This window comes from Anomaloglossus baeobatrachus, chromosome 4, assembly GCF_048569485.1.
Source record: "Anomaloglossus baeobatrachus isolate aAnoBae1 chromosome 4, aAnoBae1.hap1, whole genome shotgun sequence".
NCBI lineage: Eukaryota > Metazoa > Chordata > Amphibia > Anura > Aromobatidae > Anomaloglossus > Anomaloglossus baeobatrachus.
This window is the reverse complement of record NC_134356.1, coordinates 17528151-17548422: the sequence shown is the minus strand read 5'-3', so window position 1 is coordinate 17548422 and position 20272 is coordinate 17528151. Positions and strand designations below refer to the sequence as shown.

The 20272-nt window shown below is 48.1% G+C and overlaps 1 protein-coding gene across 3 annotated transcripts in view; it reads right to left on the bottom strand.

The window, feature by feature from the left end:
- The window catches only part of LMNTD1 (lamin tail domain containing 1), a 133137-nt gene that overhangs the window by 22104 nt on the left and 90761 nt on the right, over positions 1-20272 (bottom strand). Inside the window, exons 16-18 of one of the 3 annotated variants that reach the window (XM_075343759.1) lie at positions 18104-18192; positions 17157-17324; positions 16899-16981 (exon numbers count right to left, since the gene is read on the bottom strand). In XM_075343759.1, coding sequence (XP_075199874.1) covers positions 17175-17324; positions 18104-18192 — 239 coding nt within the window. In that variant the 3' untranslated portion in view covers positions 16899-16981; positions 17157-17174. Of the gene's footprint in view, positions 1-16528; positions 16982-17156; positions 17325-18103; positions 18193-20272 lie in introns of those variants that run through there. The other 2 variants (XM_075343760.1, XR_012752963.1) reach the window with 2 other exon arrangements.

The window sequence follows — 20272 nt, the reverse complement described above, 5'->3', positions numbered from 1 at the left end:
CGTGGTCGGCTGCGCGGCAGAAGACACGGGATCCAGGCATCAAGGGTCACAGCACCCGGTTTATTGCACAAATCAAAAAAAAGTCCAATACAGCATGCACTTGTTTCACCGGCAGATACCCAGGGAGTTGTGTTCACTCCCTCACACACTAGGCCACCACGCCCATCTTCCTGTTTCCTTTTAACCCTGTAGGGAAACAGCATTAACCCCGGAGTGGAGTTACTTTCTATCATGGAGTGAGCACAACCGGGGCGAGACGTACCGGCCGTCATAGATAATCCCGGTCACAGTCTCACATACCCCCCCCTCAGTTCAAGCGAGCGGGGTTGAACTCCTGCCATCAAACACGGGCCGCGGGACAAGGCATCGGCGTTGCCCTGCAACCTACCGGCCCGGTGTTCAAACGTAAACCGGAAGTTCTGCAGAGAAAGGAACCACCGGGTAACCCGGGCATTCCGTTCCTTGGCGGACCTCATCCAGACCAGTGGAGAGTGATCAGTCACCAAGCGAAACTGCCGTCCCAGCAGGTAATAGCGTAGGGACTCCAAGGCCCACTTGATCGCCAGGCACTCCTTCTCCACTACGCTATAATTCCGCTCGGGAGGGGTGAGCTTCCTACTTAAGAAGGTGACGGGGTGTTCCTCCCCCTGAACCACCTGAGACAGCACTGCCCCCAGGCCGACCTCCGAGGCGTCAGTCTGTACTATGAACTCCTTCTGGAAATCAGGGTTTACAAGAACGGGCTGTCCGCACAGGACCCCTTTCAGGGCCCGGAAGGAGTCCTCGGCCTGCGAAGTCCAGCGCACCATGACGGACTTCTTGCCTTTGAGAAGGTCCGTCAAGGGGGCTGATAGTCCCGCAAAATCTTTTACAAACCTCCTGTAGTACCCCACGATACCCAGGAAGGCCCTAACCTGCTTCTTGGTCAGGGGTCTAGGCCACTTCTGGATCGCCTCAACCTTGTTAATTTGGGGCTTAATCACTCCTTGGCCTATCACGTAGCCCAAGTAGCGGGCTTCCGTGAGTCCCAACGCACATTTCTTGGGATTGGCTGTCAATCCGGCTGTTCGAAGCGCGTCGACCACCGCTTGTACCTGTTCCAAGTGGGTCTGCCAATCGGAGCTGTAAATAATGATGTCATCAAGGTACGCTGATGCATACGCCTGGTGGGGTTCCAGCACCAAGTCCATCAACCTCTGGAACGTGGCCGGAGCGCCGTGTAACCCAAAAGGCAAGACGACATAGTGGAAGAGACCCTCCGGCGTAACAAAAGCGGTTTTCTCCTTTGCGGACTCCGTCAGTGGCACCTGCCAGTACCCCTTGGTCAGGTCGAGCGTGGTGAAGTATCGCGCCTGTCCCAGCCTATCAATCCGCTCATCCACCCGGGGCATGGGGTAGAGATCGAACTTGGATATTTCGTTCAATCTCCTAAAGTCATTGCAGAACCTTAAGGAGCCATCGGGTTTTGGTATTAGGACAATAGGACTAGTCCATTCACTCCGGGATTTTTCGATGACCCCCAGGCGTAGCATGGTCTTCACTTCCTCTGATATGGCTTGTCTTCGAGCCTCCGGTACCCGGTATGACTTCAGGCGTACCTTCAGGTGAGGCTCGGTGACAATGTCATGTTGTATCAGACTTGTCCTACCAGGCAGCTCGGAGAAGACCTCGGGGTTCTGCTGAACCAGCCGTCTGGCCTCTCGCCTCTGTTGCTTGGTGAGGGCTTCTCCAATCCTTACTTCCGGTTCGTCCTCTCCGGAGGTCGCTGGAGCCGGGGTTGAACGACCCGAAGAGGAGAGAGATGGGGGAAAATCAACCATCAGGCTTTCCCGTTCCTGCCAAGGTTTTAACAGATTAACATGGTATATTTGTTCAGGTTTCCGCCTACCGGGCTGCAATACCTTATAGTTGACCACCCCGACTCTTTCCTTTATCTCGTAGGGGCCTTGCCACTGAGCCAGGAATTTACTCTCCGCCGTGGGGATTAAAACCAACACCCGGTCCCCGGGTTTAAAGGTCCGCACGGTGGCTTGTCTATTGTAGCGGCCGCTTTGCGCGGCCTGAGCCTCCTGTAAATGCTCCTTCACAATTGGCATGACCGCGCTTATGCGGTTCTGCATTCCTAAAATGTGTTCAATCACACTTTTATGGGGGGTGGGCTCTTGCTCCCATGTTTCCTTTGCCAGGTCCAACAATCCCCGAGGATGTCGCCCGTATAACAACTCAAAAGGCGAAAACCCCGTGGATGCCTGTGGCACCTCTCGGATGGCAAACATCAAATAGGGAAGCATCATATCCCAGTCTTTCCCGTCTTTTGAAATCACCCTTTTGAGCATGGTTTTCAGGGTTTTATTGAAACGCTCCACTAAACCGTCCGTTTGAGGATGATACACAGACGTACGCAACTGCTTGATCTGGAGTAGCCGGCATAGCTCTTTGGTCACTTTAGACATGAATGGGGTTCCCTGATCCGTAAGGATCTCCTTGGGCAACCCCACCCGGCAGAACACCGCAAACAACTCCCGAGCTATAAGCTTTGCTGCAGTATGTCTGAGAGGTATCGCCTCTGGATACCGGGTGGCATAGTCAACGATCACTAGGATGTGTTGGTGCCCTCGAGCGGACTTTACGAGGGGCCCCACCAGATCCATCCCTATCCGTTCAAAAGGGACTTCTATAATGGGTAACGGTACCAACGGACTGCGAAAATGGGCCAGGGGTGCGGTAAGCTGACACTCCGGGCAGGTTTCACAGAACCGTTTTACCTCCCCAAAGACCCCGGGCCAATAGAACCTTTGCAATATTCGCTCCTGCGTTTTCTTGACCCCTAGGTGGCCACTCATCAGGTGTTGGTGAGCCAAGTCGAGGACCCGCCGGCGATACGGCTGGGGCACCACCAACTGCTCTACCCCCACGCCCCGTATTTCATCTACCCGGTAGAGTAAATCCTGCTTAAGAGCGAAATGGGGGTACCTTACCTGGGCACCGGGCAGCTGTGCCACCCCGTCAACCACTGTCACCCGACTCCGGGCATGTGTTAATGTAGGGTCCTGGAGTTGGGCGGTCCCGAACGTATCCGGGGACGCCTCCAACTCCGGGATGGGCTCGACCATCTCAGCCTCTCCTGCCAATACCTCTAGGGGCGACCTATCGGGTTCACATTCTGTCCCTATCATGGGGACCCCTACGGCAGGCGTCCCGGATTCGGGATTGTCGGGCTCAGGTCCCGGACTGTCCAATACCTGAAGGGACTTAGGAGGCCCCTTCCATAGAGTCCAAAAATATGGCAGGTCCCTTCCTAGGATCACGTCATAGGGAAGAGAGTTCATAAGTCCCACCTCATGTTGCACCTGTCCGCAGGGTGCTGTGATGGTGACAACCCCCGTGGGATAGTCTCGGCGGTCCCCATGTATGCAAACCACCCCCACGGTACGTCCTGTGGCCTTTATGTTCGCCCTTAGAGTTGATCGCACAAGGGTCACTAAGCTTCCGGAATCCAACAAGCCTGTAACCGGACGTCCATTCACCTGTATTTGGCACAAGTGGGGCGCAGTCTCCGGGGAGACAAGGTCCGCGGTATACACCGCCTGAGCATACATTGAACCCCGCCGGGTAACCCCACAATCCATGGGCTCCGTGGTGAGTGGACACTGGGCTTCCATATGTCCCATCCGCTGGCACCGCCAACATCTAATAGGGAAGGATACCCCCTTGACGAGTTGTCGTTTAGGGTACATGGCCTTCCGGACCTCAGGGATGGCGGGCGCGGCCTCAGAAGGGACGGTAGCGGACTCCCGCACCGGTGTCAGTGGCGGGTCCTTGGCCCGAGGCTTGGAGGGGCCGGACCGACGGGCGGCACGCAAAGTCTCAGTATCCCGTATCAAGTCCTGCGTAGCCACATGCCGCTCCACCAGACATACTAATTGGTCCAGGGTACTGGGGTCACCCTGTCCTACCCACCGTTGAATGGTGACGGGTAAAGTGCGCACAAAGCGATCAACCACTACCCTTTCCACCATTTGCGCCGGGCTCAGAATGTCAGGCTGCAACCACTTCTTTACCAGATGCAACAAGTCATAGGCTTGGGAGCGTACGGGTTTGGCTTCCTCATAGAACCACTGATTTACCCGCTGAGCCCGTACATAGGTATTCACCCCCAACCGAGCAAGTATTTCGGCTTTCAGGGTCGCATAGTCTATGGCGTCCTCGGTACAGAGGTCCAGGTACGCTTTTTGGGGCTCCCCCGTCAGATAGGGCGACAATACCTCAGCCCACTGGGGGGTCGGCAGCTTTTCCCGCTCGGCCACCCGCTCAAACACCGCCAGGAACGCTTCCACATCATCCCCCGGGGTCATCTTTTGCAACGCTTGTCTCACCGTTTTCCGGACGCTGCCGTCGTCACCCGGTCCCGGGGTTGTTGCTGCCGGTCCGGCACGGATCGACTTGGCCAGTATAACCATCTGTTCTTGGTGCCTTTGCTCCTGCAATTGCAAGGCTTGCTGCTGACGTGCATTGGCCTGAACCAGCTGCTTAAGTATGTCCTCCATGGCGTCGCCGGGTTTGGGCTGTAGTATAGCCGCTTGAATCCAGGACATGTGCTACCGGGACACCAGGAACGGAAGCTACACCTCACCGGGCTGGCATGCCCGCCGATTCTCCACCATATGTGAGGTAGCGTGGTCGGCTGCGCGGCAGAAGACACGGGATCCAGGCATCAAGGGTCACAGCACCCGGTTTATTGCACAAATAAAAAAAAAGTCCAATACAGCATGCACTTGTTTCACCGGCAGATACCCAGGGAGTTGTGTTCACTCCCTCACACACTAGGCCACCACGCCCATCTTCCGGTTTCCTTTTAACCCTGTAGGGAAACAGCATTAACCCCGGAGTGGAGTTACTTTCTATCATGGAGTGAGCACAACCGGGGCGAGACGTACCGGCCGTCATAGATAATCCCGGTCACAGTCTCACAGTATATATTATATACAGTGCCTTGCAAAAGTATTCGGCCCCCTTGAATTTTTCAACCTTTTCCCACATTTCAGGCTTCAAACATAAAGATAAAAATTTTAATGTTCTGGTGAAGAATCAACAACAAGTGGGACACAATTGTGAAGTTGAAATAAATTTATAGCTTATTTTAAAATTTTATAAAAAACTAGCTGTACTACCCGGCTTCGCTCGGGTTAATAACTGCTGTTAACAAAATTAAATGTATTAACAAAAATGTATTGTCCACACAAAAAAACACAAAACAAATAGATAGAAATGTAATTATTAAAAGGCAATACCTAAGCTAATAGAAGCATTTCACAACATATATTTCAACACCACAGATATTCCACACAGATTTAACTTAATTGGCCAAGTAATGTCCTCAGTCTGCCTCTTTCCCCATCTGCCTCTTTCCCCGTCTGCCTCTTTCCCCGTCTGTCTCTTTCCCCGTCTGTCTCTTTCCCCATCTGTCTGTCTCTTTCCCCGTCTGTCTGTCTCTTTCCCCGTCTGTCTGTCTCTTTCCCCGTCTGTCTGTCTCTTTCCCCGTCTGTCTGTCTCTTTCCCTGTCTGTCTGTCTCTTTCCCCGTCTGTCTGTCTCTTTCCCCGTCTGTCTGTCTCTTTCCCCGTCTGTCTGTCTTTTTCCCTGTCTGTCTGTCTTTCTGTCTGTCTCTTTCCCTGTCTTGTCTGTCTCTTTCCCTGTCTGTGTCTGCCTCTTTCCATGTCTATGTCTGTCTCTTTCCATGGCTGCATTGTGACACGCCAACATTCCATGTAAGGGTGTGGCTGCGCATTCTTCTGAAGTTCTGGCTGCACTGTGGCTACCAGCTCCATTCGCTTTAATGGAGGCAGGTTTTTTGGCGAATAACTGTAAAGCGCGGGGTTGAAATTTCCCCTCGAAACATAGCCTATGACGCTCTCGGGGTCCAGAAGTGTGAGTGTGCAAAATTTTGTGGTTGTAGCTGTGACGGTGCAGATACCAATCCCGGACATACATACATACACATACACACGTTGCAGTGGGCTGTTATTATTCCAGTGTCCACCGATTATTTTTGCACTTATTTATCAAATATCGTCCTTATTACTGTTGTTTGTGTACGTCCCCTTGGTCAGATTTTGTTTGCAGTTATGATATTTATGTAGCCAAGGCAAGAGGACTGGGGGTAAACTATATCCCCCCTTTGCATTGTGATGTACATACCACCATGTGAGGGGTGAGGGCAGTCCTTTCTAACCTGGACAGCATCCTGAATTGTCTCTCGCCCGCCCACCCTGTTGGTAATCTCGACAACGAAACCTGAAGAAGAGGACCTGGTTATTTCGTCGCAACAGCAGCGGAAAAGAGGGGGGGGTATCTGAAGGTGGTGTCTGCACAAAAGAGAGGGGGGGACCCAGTGCAGGAGCGGGTTACCCCTGGTGGTGCAAGTAATTGGTGAGCTTGGTTGAGTCTCAGCGAGACATTGGGTGGGCAACATTTGGCTAGGTGCCCTCGAACCGGTGTGGTGCGGCTGAGGGTAGGTGGTGGAGTCGGTGTTGCATCGTATGGTTTTGACAACCTTCGGTTACCCCCCCCCCCTCCTTTCGGATATTCTTCAATGGATGTTTGAAATCTTTGAAATATTTGTATATTGTTTAATTTTGGTATTAATTAACGGGGGCTGTTGTGGCCTTTTTTTATCCTTCACGCAGTCTTCGTGTTCATTTTAGGTAAGAACCCCTGGTGGATGGGGGGATGGTGGGTTGGTCAAAGGAATGCCTATAGTCAGCCTTTCCGGAGTCAAGTGAATGTCTCTCACTGCTGAGTATTTAGTGCGTGACAGGAAGAGGGTCTCATCCTCATTGGCCGCCAGGTTGCAGTGTGGGCACAGGCTGCTTATTCTCAGCTTTTCTGTGCTGCCCAGATTTAATGACCAGAGGGTGGGCTCCTATATATATATATATATTATATATATATATATATATATATATTATATATATTATTATTTAGCAACTAGCTGTAGTACCCGGCGTTGCACGGGATAGTAACTCAGTCTCTCTCTATCTTCCATTCCTCCTCTCTCTTTCTCTTCCTCTCTCCCACTAACCTTTATCTCACTCTCTCCCACTCTCCATCTGTCTCACACTCTCCCTCTCTACATTTCTCCCCCACTCTCCCTCTCTTTCTTTCCCCCCCTTTCTCTTTCTATCTCTCTCCCACTTTCCCTTTCTTCCCCACTCTCCTACTCTACCTTTCTCCCCCACTCCCCCTCTCTCCCATTCTACCTTTCTCCCCCACTCTCCCTCTCTCCCATTCTACCTTTCTCCCCCACTCTCCCTCTCTCACATTCTACCTTTCTCCCCCACTCTCCCTCTCTTTCTTTCCCCCCCTTTCTCTTTCTATCTCTCTCCCACTTTCCCTTTCTTCCCCACTCTCCTACTCTACCTTTCTCCCCCACTCCCCCTCTCTCCCATTCTACCTTTCTCCCCCACTCTCCCTCTCTCCCATTCTACCTTTCTCCCCCACTCTCCCTCTCTCACATTCTACCTTTCTCCCCCACTCTCCCTCTCTTTCTTTCCCCCCCTTTCTCTTTCTATCTCTCTCCCACTTTCCCTTTCTTCCCCACTCTCCTACTCTACCTTTCTCCCCCACTCCCCCTCTCTCCCATTCTACCTTTCTCCCCCACTCTCCCTCTCTCCCATTCTACCTTTCTCCCCCACTCTCCCTCTCTCACATTCTACCTTTCTCCCCCACTCTCCCTCTCTTTCTTTCCCCCCCTTTCTCTTTCTATCTCTCTCCCACTTTCCCTTTCTTCCCCACTCTCCTACTCTACCTTTCTCCCCCACTCCCCCTCTCTCCCATTCTACCTTTCTCCCCCACTCTCCCTCTCTCCCACTCTACCTTTCTCCCCCACTCTCCCTCTCTCCCATTCTACCTTTCTCCCCCACTCTCCCTCTCTCCCACTCTACCTTTCTCCCCAACTCTCCCTTTCTTTCCATCTATCACTCTCCCATTCCCCTCTATCACTCTCATTTTCCCTCTCTCACTCCCTCTCCCTCTCTCCCATTCATCACCGAAATCATATTAACTGACACATGACCCTCTTATACTAATACTGTCCTTCGTTGCCTATAGCAACCAATCAGAGCGCATATTAATTACCTGTAGCAAAATATAGTCAACAAAAAGCACCCTCTAAATGGCGTATACCAGGCCATAAACTCAATTCATAGTAGACAACAACACAAGACAAAGTATAAGGACTAAAACGTTGAACTTTCATTTATGCATAATTTGTTTAAAAAAATATATATTTTTTTAAAATAATTAGTAGTACAGGTGTAAATAAGTAGTACAGACTTAAGAAATGACATACAAAAAATCTTTTGGATATATTGAATTTTAAGAAGATGTCCCTATAAATAAAGTGCCAAGTGCATAATATTTAGTATTAGAATGGGGATGTAATCTAATGTATATAAATAATGAAAAAATGTCATTTACTGAAAACAACCAATAAAACAGGGATTGTGTCATGATTTATTGTACACTAACGGCGTCTATGAAATTATTATTGTAATCATGTACAAAGACCTTAGCTTGTAAAAATTCAACATAAAAAGATGCAAAAGTGTGAAAAGGGAGCGCTCCCTGAAGAAGTGAACATATACATGAAATGTACGTTGGAGCATGGGATCGGACAGACTTTTCTCTTGTAAGTAAATTATTTGTTCACAGCCATTTTGTATTGATGCCATCTGATTTTGGTTAATGTTTTCTTATATTCTTTCCTGACCTCATGCAAATATAGCATTATTCCCACTTAGCCTTATTTTGTGAATATTTATTAAATTATCAATTTCTACCGAGTTCAGTGCAATATATGCATCAATATATTTCATTAATTAATCTGATTTATATTTTATAACTGGACTTTCATTGCCTAGGTCACAGGATAAATTATTTATTATTACCCTTATATACACCTTTATTAATTATTTATTATCCTGTTTAGTGCAATGTATCATATATTATATTTATATAGTTATTTATATATTTAATCCAATTTATATTTTATAGCTGGATTATAATTGCCTAGATTTTGGAACAAACTATTTATATGCTGTAATTACTTTTGATACTGGGTTGGTGCAATATTCACTATATATACTATATATAGTTTTGCATCTTTTTGTGTTGAATTCTCTACAAGCTAAGATCTTTGTACATGATTACAATAATAATTTCATAGACGCTGTTGGTGTAGAATAAAAATTGACACAACCCCTGTTTTATTGGTTGTTTTCAGTAAATGACATTTTTTCATTATTTATATACATTATATTATATTATATCCCCATTATAATACTAAATATTATGCACTTGGCATTTTATTTCGAGGGATATTTTCTTAAAATTCAATATATCCAAAATATTTTTTTCTATGTCCTTTGTTAAGTCTGTCCAATTTGTTTACACCTGTACTACTAACTGTAATATATTCTATTTAAAAATATATTTTTTTAACAAATTATGCATAAATAAAAGTTCAACTTTTTAGGCCTTGTACTTTGTCTTGTGTTGTTGTCTACTGTAGCAAAATAGAAGCAGAGCTGTGAGGGTTGCTATAGGCCACCTGATAACTATCCAGGCTACCTGTCAAAACAGCCAATATATTACTTCACAAGTAAACTTTTTTTTTTTTTGTGAATAACTGTAAAGCGCAGGGTTAAAATTTCCCTTCAAAATAGTCTGACATTTCCTGAGTCAAATGAGGCGGCTGTGTACAATTTTGTCTTTGTGAATGTGACGGTGCAAATTCCTATAGCGGACACACATACAAATACACACACACACACACACAAATACACACACATGTATATATACACACACATACACACCCACATACACACCCACATACACACATATACACACACACATATACAGACAAACACACATATATATAGATACAGTCATATGAAAAAGTTTGGGCACCCCTATTAATGTTAACCTTTTTTCTTTATAACAATTTGGGTTTTTGCTATTTTAGTCTCATATATCTAATAACTGATGGACTCAGTAATATTTCTGGATTGAAATAAGGTTTATTGTACTAACAGAAAATGTGCAATCCGCATTTAAACAAAATTTGACCGGTGCAAAAGTATGGGCACCCTTATCAATTTCTTGATTTGAACACTCCTAACTACTTTTTACTGAGTTACTAAAGCACTAAATTAGTTTTGTAACCTCATTGAGCTTTGAACTTCATAGGCAGGTGTATCCAATCATGAGAAAAGGTATTTAAGGTGGCCACTTGCAAGTTGTTCTCCTATTTGAATCTCCTATGAAGAGTGGCATCATGGGCTCCTCAAAACAACTCTCAAATGATCTGAAAACAAAGATTATTCAGCATAGTTGTTCAGGGGAAGGTACAAAAAGTTGTCTCAGAGATTTAAACTGTCAGTTTCCCCCGTGAGGAACATAGTAAGGAAATGGAAGAACACAGGTACAGTTCTTGTTAAGCCCAGAAGTGGCAGGCCAAGAGAAATATCAGAAAGGCAGAGAAGAAGAAGAGAAGAAGAATGGTGAGAACAGTCAAGGACAATCCACAGACCACCTCCAAAGACCTGCAGCATCATCTTGCTGCAGATGGTGTCACTGTGCATCGGTCAACAATACAGCGCACGTTGCACAAGGAGAAGCTGTATGGGAGAGTGATGCGAAAGAAGCCATTTCTGCAAGCACGCCACAAACAGAGTCGCCTGAGGTATGCAAAAGCACATTTGGACAAGCCAGTTACATTTTGGAAGAAGGTCCTGTGGACTGATGAAACAAAGATTGAGTTGTTTGGTCATACAAAAAGGCGTTATGCATGGAGGCAAAAAAACACGGCATTCCAAGAAAAGCACTTGATACCCACAGTAAAATTTGGTGGAGGTTCCATCATGCTTTGGGGCTGTGTGGCCAATGCCGGCACCGGGAATCTGGTTAAAGTTGAGGGTCGCATGGATTCAACTCAGTATCAGCAGATTCTTGACAATAATGTGCAAGAATCAGTGACGAAGTTGAAGTTACGCAAGGGATGGATATTTCAGCAAGACAATGATCCAAAACACCGCTCCAAATCTACTCAGGCATTCATGCAGAGGAACAATTACAATGTTCTGGAATGGCCATCCCAGTCCCCAGACCTGAATATCATTGAAAATCTGTGGGCTGATGTGAAGCGGCTGTCCATGCTCGGCGACCATCAAACCTAACTGAACTGGAATTGTTTTGTAAACACACACATATATACACATATACACACACATATACACACATACACACACACACACACACACAGCTTTATATATTATATAAAACTAATCTCACCTATAAACACAGTCAAAATAGGAACACAGCATACCTGCTGCCACCTAGTAGACAGAGAGCAAAGTCACAGAAAATGTAATAATTTTAGGATTTGTATTTCCCACAGATGCTTCATACATCACAGTTACCTAACTATTCATACTTGCTATACTCATAACGAATACTTTAAAACAAAAAGAGAGTATAAGTACTGTCTCGACTGGGTATAACTTGTCACAATGGGATGGCTTTATGCTTTTTTGATCAAAAACAGTGTTTACTAAGTCCCCTATGATTGTTTATATGCACCATGAGCTTCCAAGCTGCATTTGTGGTGCCCCTGAGGCTCCAGTCGTCACAGAAGTACTGCACCTCAGTGAGAGGTGTGTAACCCCATTCCCTGGTCTGGAGGAGCCTGCACACACACACTCACACCTGATTTAGCTACACCCCATCAGGCCATGGTTCTTACACAGCCAGCTTGGAGGTGGGGTTTGTTAGTGGGTGGAGACTTAGAACTGTGTGGAGAAAGTGAAACTAGTCTAGTGATGGGCAGTCCGGCTCTTTTTGGTGATCCGGTTCCCATGGCTCCGCTCACCAAAAAGAGCCGGATCTTTCGGATCGTTCTTGGCTCCCTATTAAATATGTGTTCACCCCAGGTGAACACATATTTAAGATTATAGGAACGCCACCAAAACCCCGCCCACCCACAACTAAACCCCGCCCACTTACAAGGACCAATTAAATTGTTGAGTGGGCAGGGTTTAGCCGCGGGTGGGCGGGGTTTCAGCAGTGAAAAGAGCCGATTAGAGAATTTAGCGGCTCTCACTGGGGATCCGGCTCCTGTCAGTCACAGCAGGGAGCCGGATCTTTGTGTCGGATCGTTCATGACCTACACATCACTACTAGTCAGGACAAGTCAGGAAGAGAATGGAGTAGGACGTGCAGGAGACAGGTCCTAGGGGACTTGAGCTGAAGAAGCTCACCCTAGGACCAAAAGGTAAGAAGTGGTCGTAGAGCCCAAGGAAAATGCGCCATATCCTATGGCCTCCATCCACAGCCGGCATACCAGAATGGAGGGACTTGGCCACAAAGGGGACCGGCCCCTCAACTAATGGAGAACTACAAGGCTCAGCTAGCAAACCGGAGGCTGAGGTTACTGCAAGTACCGAAGCCACATCCACATGCATCCAGTAAAAAGGTGACCAGATAGGGCCAAGGGATAGAGCTGCAAGCCGCCCGACAGGGTCCACAGACACCGGCTCCGGGCTCTGTGTGTGAGGGCGCAGGGAAGGCCAGTGCAGGAAGACAACCAGGGAAGGTATACAGAAGGGAACATGGGTCTTGGCCTCCGAACTACCCGGAATCGGCTGGAGCCTCATCACAGCAGGTCTCAGTGCTCCAAGGGCAGCATCTCAAACTGTGAGTAAAAGAACTGGGACTGCAACCCCCTGTGTCTTGGAATTATTTGCCGGCACCGCCAGCCCCGCGCTGTCCCTTTTAAAGACTACTACTACTCCCAACATACACCATCAACAGCCCTGGGGCCCAGCTCTACCTGTGGAGAGCTATACCAACTCAGCCGTATCACCACCGACCCCCAGGGAACTGAATAGCACCTATCTTGCCACATACCACAGGTGGCCTCACGACATATTCCCTGTAAATAATCCCCAGCGCCATAAAAATGACACCGCCGGGGTCACAGAACCGGGCCCTGCCGCTGCGACATCCACCCAGAACAGAGCCGGCCCAGTAACGAGTGCCCCCACGGTCCCGATGCGGGCGTGTCACATGTACACCAACTCATACTCCAACTCACTTTTTTGTTTTTATGTAGTCTTTTGTATTTAGTACAAATAGGGTGTGCCCCTCCCCCCTCAGTTAGCCGGGCATTTCATTTTATGCTTCCCATCGCAGTGTGTCCTGTTGGGATCCAGTCGCTCTCAGCCCTTATTCACATTGAGACCTTTTTTGACCCATGGTGAGGTTTTAATATTAGAGAGTGTAGGTACTGACCCCACTAGGTACACCTTGACGCAGTGGGATAGCTTTCTGCTTTTTTTTTTTTTTTACAAAAACAGTGTTTACTAAGTCCCCTATGTTTATTTATATGCATTCTGCTTTTATTCAGATGCAGCAGGGTATATGTCCATATTATTTTTTCTTTGGTTTTTCATAACGAGTACTGTCTAATACTCGCATATTCATTCCGAATAGCGTGTGCAATGCAAGTCAGTGGGGAAAACTCACAAAGTAACGAGTAACCCGAATGCTGTACTATTCATGCGAGTAGCAAATAGTGAGGAATTCGGGGTTACTTGTTATTTTGAGAGTTTTTCCCCATTGACTTGCATTGCACATGCTATTCGGAATGAATACGCGAGTATTAGACAGTACTCGTAATGACTATAGCGAGTGCGAATAGTTATGTACTCACTCAACTCTAATCACAGCCACCAATGAACCAACCTCAGCACAAGATTATACCTTTATTCCAAAGAACTTTTAATTTCAACTAACAAAAATTTACATGATCAAACTATTTTTTTCCAGTTGTGCATGGTCCTCAGTAATAGTTACTGATGTTCCAAAGAAGGTCAGAAATGTGACAACATTATGTGAGAACTGGAGGCTTTCTTTAAAATAAATTCCTTGCATACAGAGATAAGATCCTGTCTGCAGCCACCACTAGGGGGAGCTCCCTGTATACAGAGATACATGATAAGATCCTGTCTGCAGCCACCACTAGGGGGAGCTCCCTGTATACAGAGATACATGATAAGATCCTGTCTGCAGTCACCACTAGGGGGAGCTCCCTGTATACAGAGATACATGATAAGATCCTGTCTGCAGCCACCACTAGGGGGAGCTCCCTGTATACAGAGATACATGATAAGATCCTGTCTGCAGCCACCACTAGGGGGAGCTCCCTGTATACAGAGATACATGATAAGATCCTGTCTGCAGCCACCACTAGGGGGAGCTCCCTGTATACAGAGATACATGATAAGATCCTGTCTGCAGCCACCACTAGGGGGAGCTCCCTGTATACAGAGATACATGATAAGATCCTGTCTGCAGCCACCACTAGGGGGAGCTCCCTGTATACAGAGATACTTGATAAGATCCTGTCTGCAGCCACCACTAGGGGGAGCTCCCTGTATACAGAGATACATGATAAGATCCTGTCTGCAGCCACCACTAGGGGGAGCTCCCTGTATACAGAGATACATGATAAGTTCCTGTCTGCAGCCACCACTAGGGGGAGTTCCCTGTATACAGAGATACATGATAAGATCCTGTCTGCAGCCACCACTAGGGGGTGTTCCCTGTATACAGAGATACATGATAAGATCCTGCCTGCAGCCACCACTAGGGGGAGCTCCCTGTATACAGAGATACATGATAAGATCCTGTCTGCAGTCACCACTAGGGGGAGTTCCCTGTATACAGGGATACATGATAATATCCTGTCTGCAGCCACCACTAGGGGGAGCGCCCTGTATACAGAGATACATGATAAGCTCCTGTCTGCAGCCACCATTAGGGGGAGCTCCCTGTATACAGAGATACATGATAAGATCCTGTCTGCAGCCACCACTAGGGGGAGCTCCCTGTATACATAGATACATGATAAGATCCTGTCTGCAGCCACCACTAGGGGGAGCTCCCTGTATACAGAGATACATGATAAGATTCTGTCTGCAGTCACCACTAGAGGGAGCTCCCTGTATACAGAGATACATGATAAGATTCTGTCTGCAGTCACCACTACAGGGAGCTCCCTGTATACAGAGATACATGATAAGATCCTGTCTGCAGCCACCACTAGGGGGAGCTCCCTGTATACAGAGATACATGATAAGATCCTGTCTGCAGCCACCACTAGGGGGAGCTCCCTGTATACAGAGATACATGATAAGATCCTGTCTGCAGCCACCACTAGGGGGAGCTCCCTGTATACAGAGATACATGATAAGATCCTGTCTGCAGCCACCACTAGGGGGAGCTCCCTGTATACAGAGATACATGATAAGATCCTGTCTGCAGCCACCACTAGGGGGAGCTCCCTGTATACAGAGATACATGATAATATCCTGTCTGCAGTCACCACTAGGGGGAGCTCCCTGTATACAGAGATACATGATAAGATCCTGTCTGCAGACACCACTAGGGGGAGCTCCCTGTATACAGAGATACATGATAAGATCCTGTCTGCAGCCACCACTAGGGGGAGCTCCCTGTATACAGAGATACATGATGAGATCCTGTCTGCAGCCACCACTAGGGGGAGCTCCCTGTATACAGAGATACATGATAAGATCCTGTCTGCAGCCACCACTGGAGGAGCTCCCTGTATACAGAGATACATGATAAGATCCTGTCTGCAGCTACCACTAGGGGGAGCTCCCTGTATACAGAGATACATGATAAGATCCTGTCTGCAGCCACCACTAGGGGGAGCTCCCTGTATACAGAGATACATGATAAGATCCTGTCTGCAGCCACCACTAGGGGGAGCTCCCTGTATACAGAGATACATGATAAGATCCTGTCTGCAGTCACCACTAGGGGTAGCTCCCTGTATACAGAGATACATGATAAGATCCTGTCTGCAGCCACCACTAGGGGGAGCTCCCTGTATACAGAGATACATGATAAGATCCTGTCTGCAGCCACCACTAGGGGGAGCTCCCTGTATACAGAGATACATGATAAGATCCTGTCTGCAGCCACCACTAGGGGGAGCTCCCTGTATACAGAGATACATGATAAGATCCTGTCTGCAGTCACCACTAGGGGGAGCTCCCTGTATACAGAGATACATGATAAGATCCTGTCTGCAGCCACCACTAGGGGGAGCTCCCTGTATACAGAGATACATGATAAGATCCTGTCTGCAGCCACCACTAGGGGGAGCTCCCTGTATACAGAGATACATGATAAGATCCTGTCTGCAGCCACCACTAGGGGGAGCTCCCTGTATACAGAGATACATGATAAGATCCTGTCTGCAGCCACCACTAGGGGGAGCTCCCTGTATACAGAGATACATAATAAGATCCTGTCTGCAGCCACCACTAGGGGGAGCTCCCTGTATACAGAGATACATAATAAGATCCTGTCTGCAGCCACCACTAGGGGGAGCTCCCTGTATACAGAGATACATGATAAGATCCTGTCTGCAGCCACCACTAGGGGGAGCTCCCTGTATACAGAGATACATGATAAGATCCTGTCTGCAGCCACCACTAGGGGGAGCTCCCTGTATACAGAGATACATAATAAGATCCTGTCTGCAGCCACCACTAGGGGGAGCTCCCTGTATACAGAGATACATTATAACATTCTGTTTGAAGCTCCCCCTAGTAGTGGCTAGGCATAATATTAGTATGTATTTCTATATGCATAGGGCTCCCCCTAGTGGTGGCTGCAGACAGAATTTCATGGGATCTGGAGCTCTGTAGAATCAATAAATATAAAATAACATAATGAACAGCAATAATATCAGATGCTGGACAGGATTGTGGGGGCGAGAGACACTTGGCTGGCCAATCTGATGTTATATGAGGAGTTTGCAAAGTATTTCTGTAGAATGGACCCGGCAGGTGATGAGTATCCCAGATACAGGACTCCTCTGTAATTTGGCTGTAAGAGAAAGAGGGACACATCAGAGAGCGATTCTAACAAAGGACCCCCCAAACTCTGCGTGTAGTTAGTGCAGCCAATACCAGGAGCCTGATGTGTACAATGTGGAGCCCTGATGATACATGGGGGGTCAGTAACTGACACTTATAACCGCGCAGCAAGGAACCATCCTGACCTGTCCATGGGATCCTGATCACCAGGACGTGAGAGGTGGAGGACGTGGCATCGGAGGATGGAAATGGAGGTTCTGCACTGACTGCAAAATGTGTAACCCTGCCCGATGCTGAGCATAGACTGGGGAGAAGCTGCCGGGCAGGAGGAGTCTAAGAGTTCCTTTTCTTGCCTGTTGTGTAAACAGACAGATATTTATTAGATCTGTATCTGCAAATACAACGTTCTCCTGGAAATGATCAATATACAATTAGATCACATATTTAGGGTTACTCTATGGGGTGTTCATTATTAGCGAGGATATGTAATTCCATATATAAACACTAGATGTCCCTGTAGGCTTTCATGAAATCACTTTGGATTGGTTATGATGTTGGCTGTAATTATAAGGGGTGCTCAGTACGGGGGGGCGGAGAGGTAGTGGTCACAAGCAGGTCTAGAGTCCAGGGGGCCTAAAGATCTTTGACATAAAAGAAATCACCAAATTATAAATGACTAGCAGGGATGAGATAGCTTTATCGGCACCGTACAGAGAGGCCACATCACACACTGCTCCTCCTCACATCACCGTCTCCTGGTTCATTATGTCTCCTGATTCTGGGCCCTGAGCGGATGATATCAGATTACAGATGACGGACAGAAGAGTAATTCAGAGACCTGAACCCCAAAAATTCTAATTCCTCTCCTAGCACATGACCTACAGGACATTGCGCCTGTTATATGGTACTTTAAAAGGGGTCAATATGGGGGGGATTCATCTTAAATTTGGATGTTGCTCCAGATCAGATTCATACTCAGGACCCCAATGCTTCAAGGCAACAGTAATCACCAGCATGGCAGGGTAACTACCATCGCTGGGGACCAAGTCATTTCCAATTTATACCGCAGTCTTACATTAAGGCTTAAAGGTTTCCTACCAGTCACGTCCAGAATGGAGAGCTGCCATCTTACCCCTGCTGAACGGATGGGCCCCCGGTAGTTCTTGTGCGTCTGGTGTCCATTTGGATCTTTGCCATTTGTCTGCCCTGTGCTCTGAATATCTGCAGGAAAAGAAGATGATCTCCTATTATCATCCATTATGGCATTCTAATCTTCCTGATTTATATCATGACTAGTGATGAGGGAACATGCTCGACATTTGAGAGAGCATTAGGGTACTCGAGACACACAGTACTCTATTGAGTATTTTGTGAGTGCATGATACGTTTGACTCCTGGAAGAGAGAGGAAAGAGGGGAGAGATGAGAGAAAGAGATGAGAAGAGGGGAGAGAGAGAAGAGGGGAGGGAGAGAAGAGGGGAGAGAGAGAAGAGGGGAGAGAGAGAAGGGGGGAGGGAGAGAAGAGGGGAGAGAGAGAAGAGGGGAGAGAGAGAAGGGGGGAGGGAGAGAAGAGGGGAGGGAGAGAAGAGGGGAGAGAGAGAAGGGGGGAGGGAGAGAAGGGGGGAGGGAGAGAAGAGGGGAGGGAGAGAAGGGGGGAGGGAGAGAAGAGGGGAGGGAGAGAAGAGGGGAGAGAGAGAGAAGAGGGGAGGGAGAGAAGAGGGGAGAGAGAGAAGAGGGGAGGGAGAGAAGAGGGGAAAGAGAGAAGAGGGGAGGGAGAGAAGAGGGGAGGGAGAAAAGAGGGGAGGGAGAGGAGAGGGGAGGGAGAGGAGAGAAGATGGGAGGGAGAGAAGAGGGGGAGGGAGAGAAGAGGGGAGAGAGAGAAGAGGGGAGGGAGAGAAGAGGGGAAAGAGAGAAGAGGGGAGAGAGAGAAGAGGGGAGAGAGAGAAGAGGGGAGGGAGAGAAGAGGGGAGAGAGAGAAGAGGGGAGAGAGAGAAGGGGGGAGGGAGAGAAGAGGGGAGAGAGAGAAGAGGGGAGAGAGAGAAGGGGGGAGGGAGAGAAGAGGGGAGGGAGAGAAGAGGGGAGAGAGAGAAGAGGGGAGGGAGAGAAGAGGGGAGGGAGAGAAGAGGGGAGAGAGAGAAGAGGGGAGGGAGAGAAGAGGGGAGGGAGAGGAGAGGGGAGGGAGAGAAGGGGGGAGAGAGAAGAGGAGGAGAGAGAGAAGAGGAGAGAGAGAAGAGGAGAGAGAGAAGAGGAGAGAGACAACTAAGGGGGAGAGAGAGAAGAGAGACAACAAAGGACAGAGAGAAGAGGAGAGAGACAACTAAGGGGGAGAGAGAGAAAAGGAGAGAGACATCAAAGGGGGAGAGAGAAGAGAGACAACAAAGGGGGAGAGAAGAGGAGAGAGACAAAAAGGGGGAGAGAGACAACTAAGGGGGAGAGAGAGAATAGGTGAGAGACAACAAAGGGGGGAGAGAGAAGAGGAGAGAGACAACAAAGGGGGCGAGAAAGAGAAGAAGAGAGAGACAACAAAGGGGAGAGAGAGAAGAGGAAATAGACAACTAAGTGGGGAGAGGAGAGAGACACAAAGGGGAGAGAGAGAGAATAGGGAAAGGAGAGAGGAGGGGAGTCAAGAGAGAAGAGAGGAGTCAAGAGAGAAGAGGGGAAAGATACAACAGAGGAAAGAGAGAAGAGGGGAGAGTGGAAGTGGGGACAAAGAGAGGGAAGTTGGGAAGAGGAGAGAGAGAGAAAGAGAGATGCTTCCAGAAAAGTGCTCAAGTTTCCCATTGACTATTATGCTCGGTACTTTAGTTAAACCTGTCCAAGGGTCCGACCTGCTTGATGTGAGTACCGAGCACTCAAGCATTTTAGTGCTCACTCATCATTAGTTATGACCCATATCGCAACCCAAGGAGTGAAAACGACAAAAAAGTATACAAGGAATCGTACATTTTGTCTCACCCCCTTCAGTGCTAAAGCTTATGAAACAATATGCTTGGATAAAGGGGATGGACTTAAGGGGGCTTTACACGCAGCAACATCGCTAGCAATGTCACTCGTGAAAGCACCCGCCCCCGTCGTTTGTGCGTCACTGGCAAATTGCTGCCCGTGGCGGAAAAAATCGTTAGGACATGTTACACGTACTTACCTTCCTAGCGACGTCGCTGTGGGCGGCGAACAACCTCTTTTTTAAGGGGGAGGTTCGTTTGCCCTAACAGCAACGTCACACAGCGGCCCACCAATAGAAGCGGAGGGGTGGAGAGAAGCCGCATTAACGACACGCCAACCTCGTTGCTGGCAGGATACAG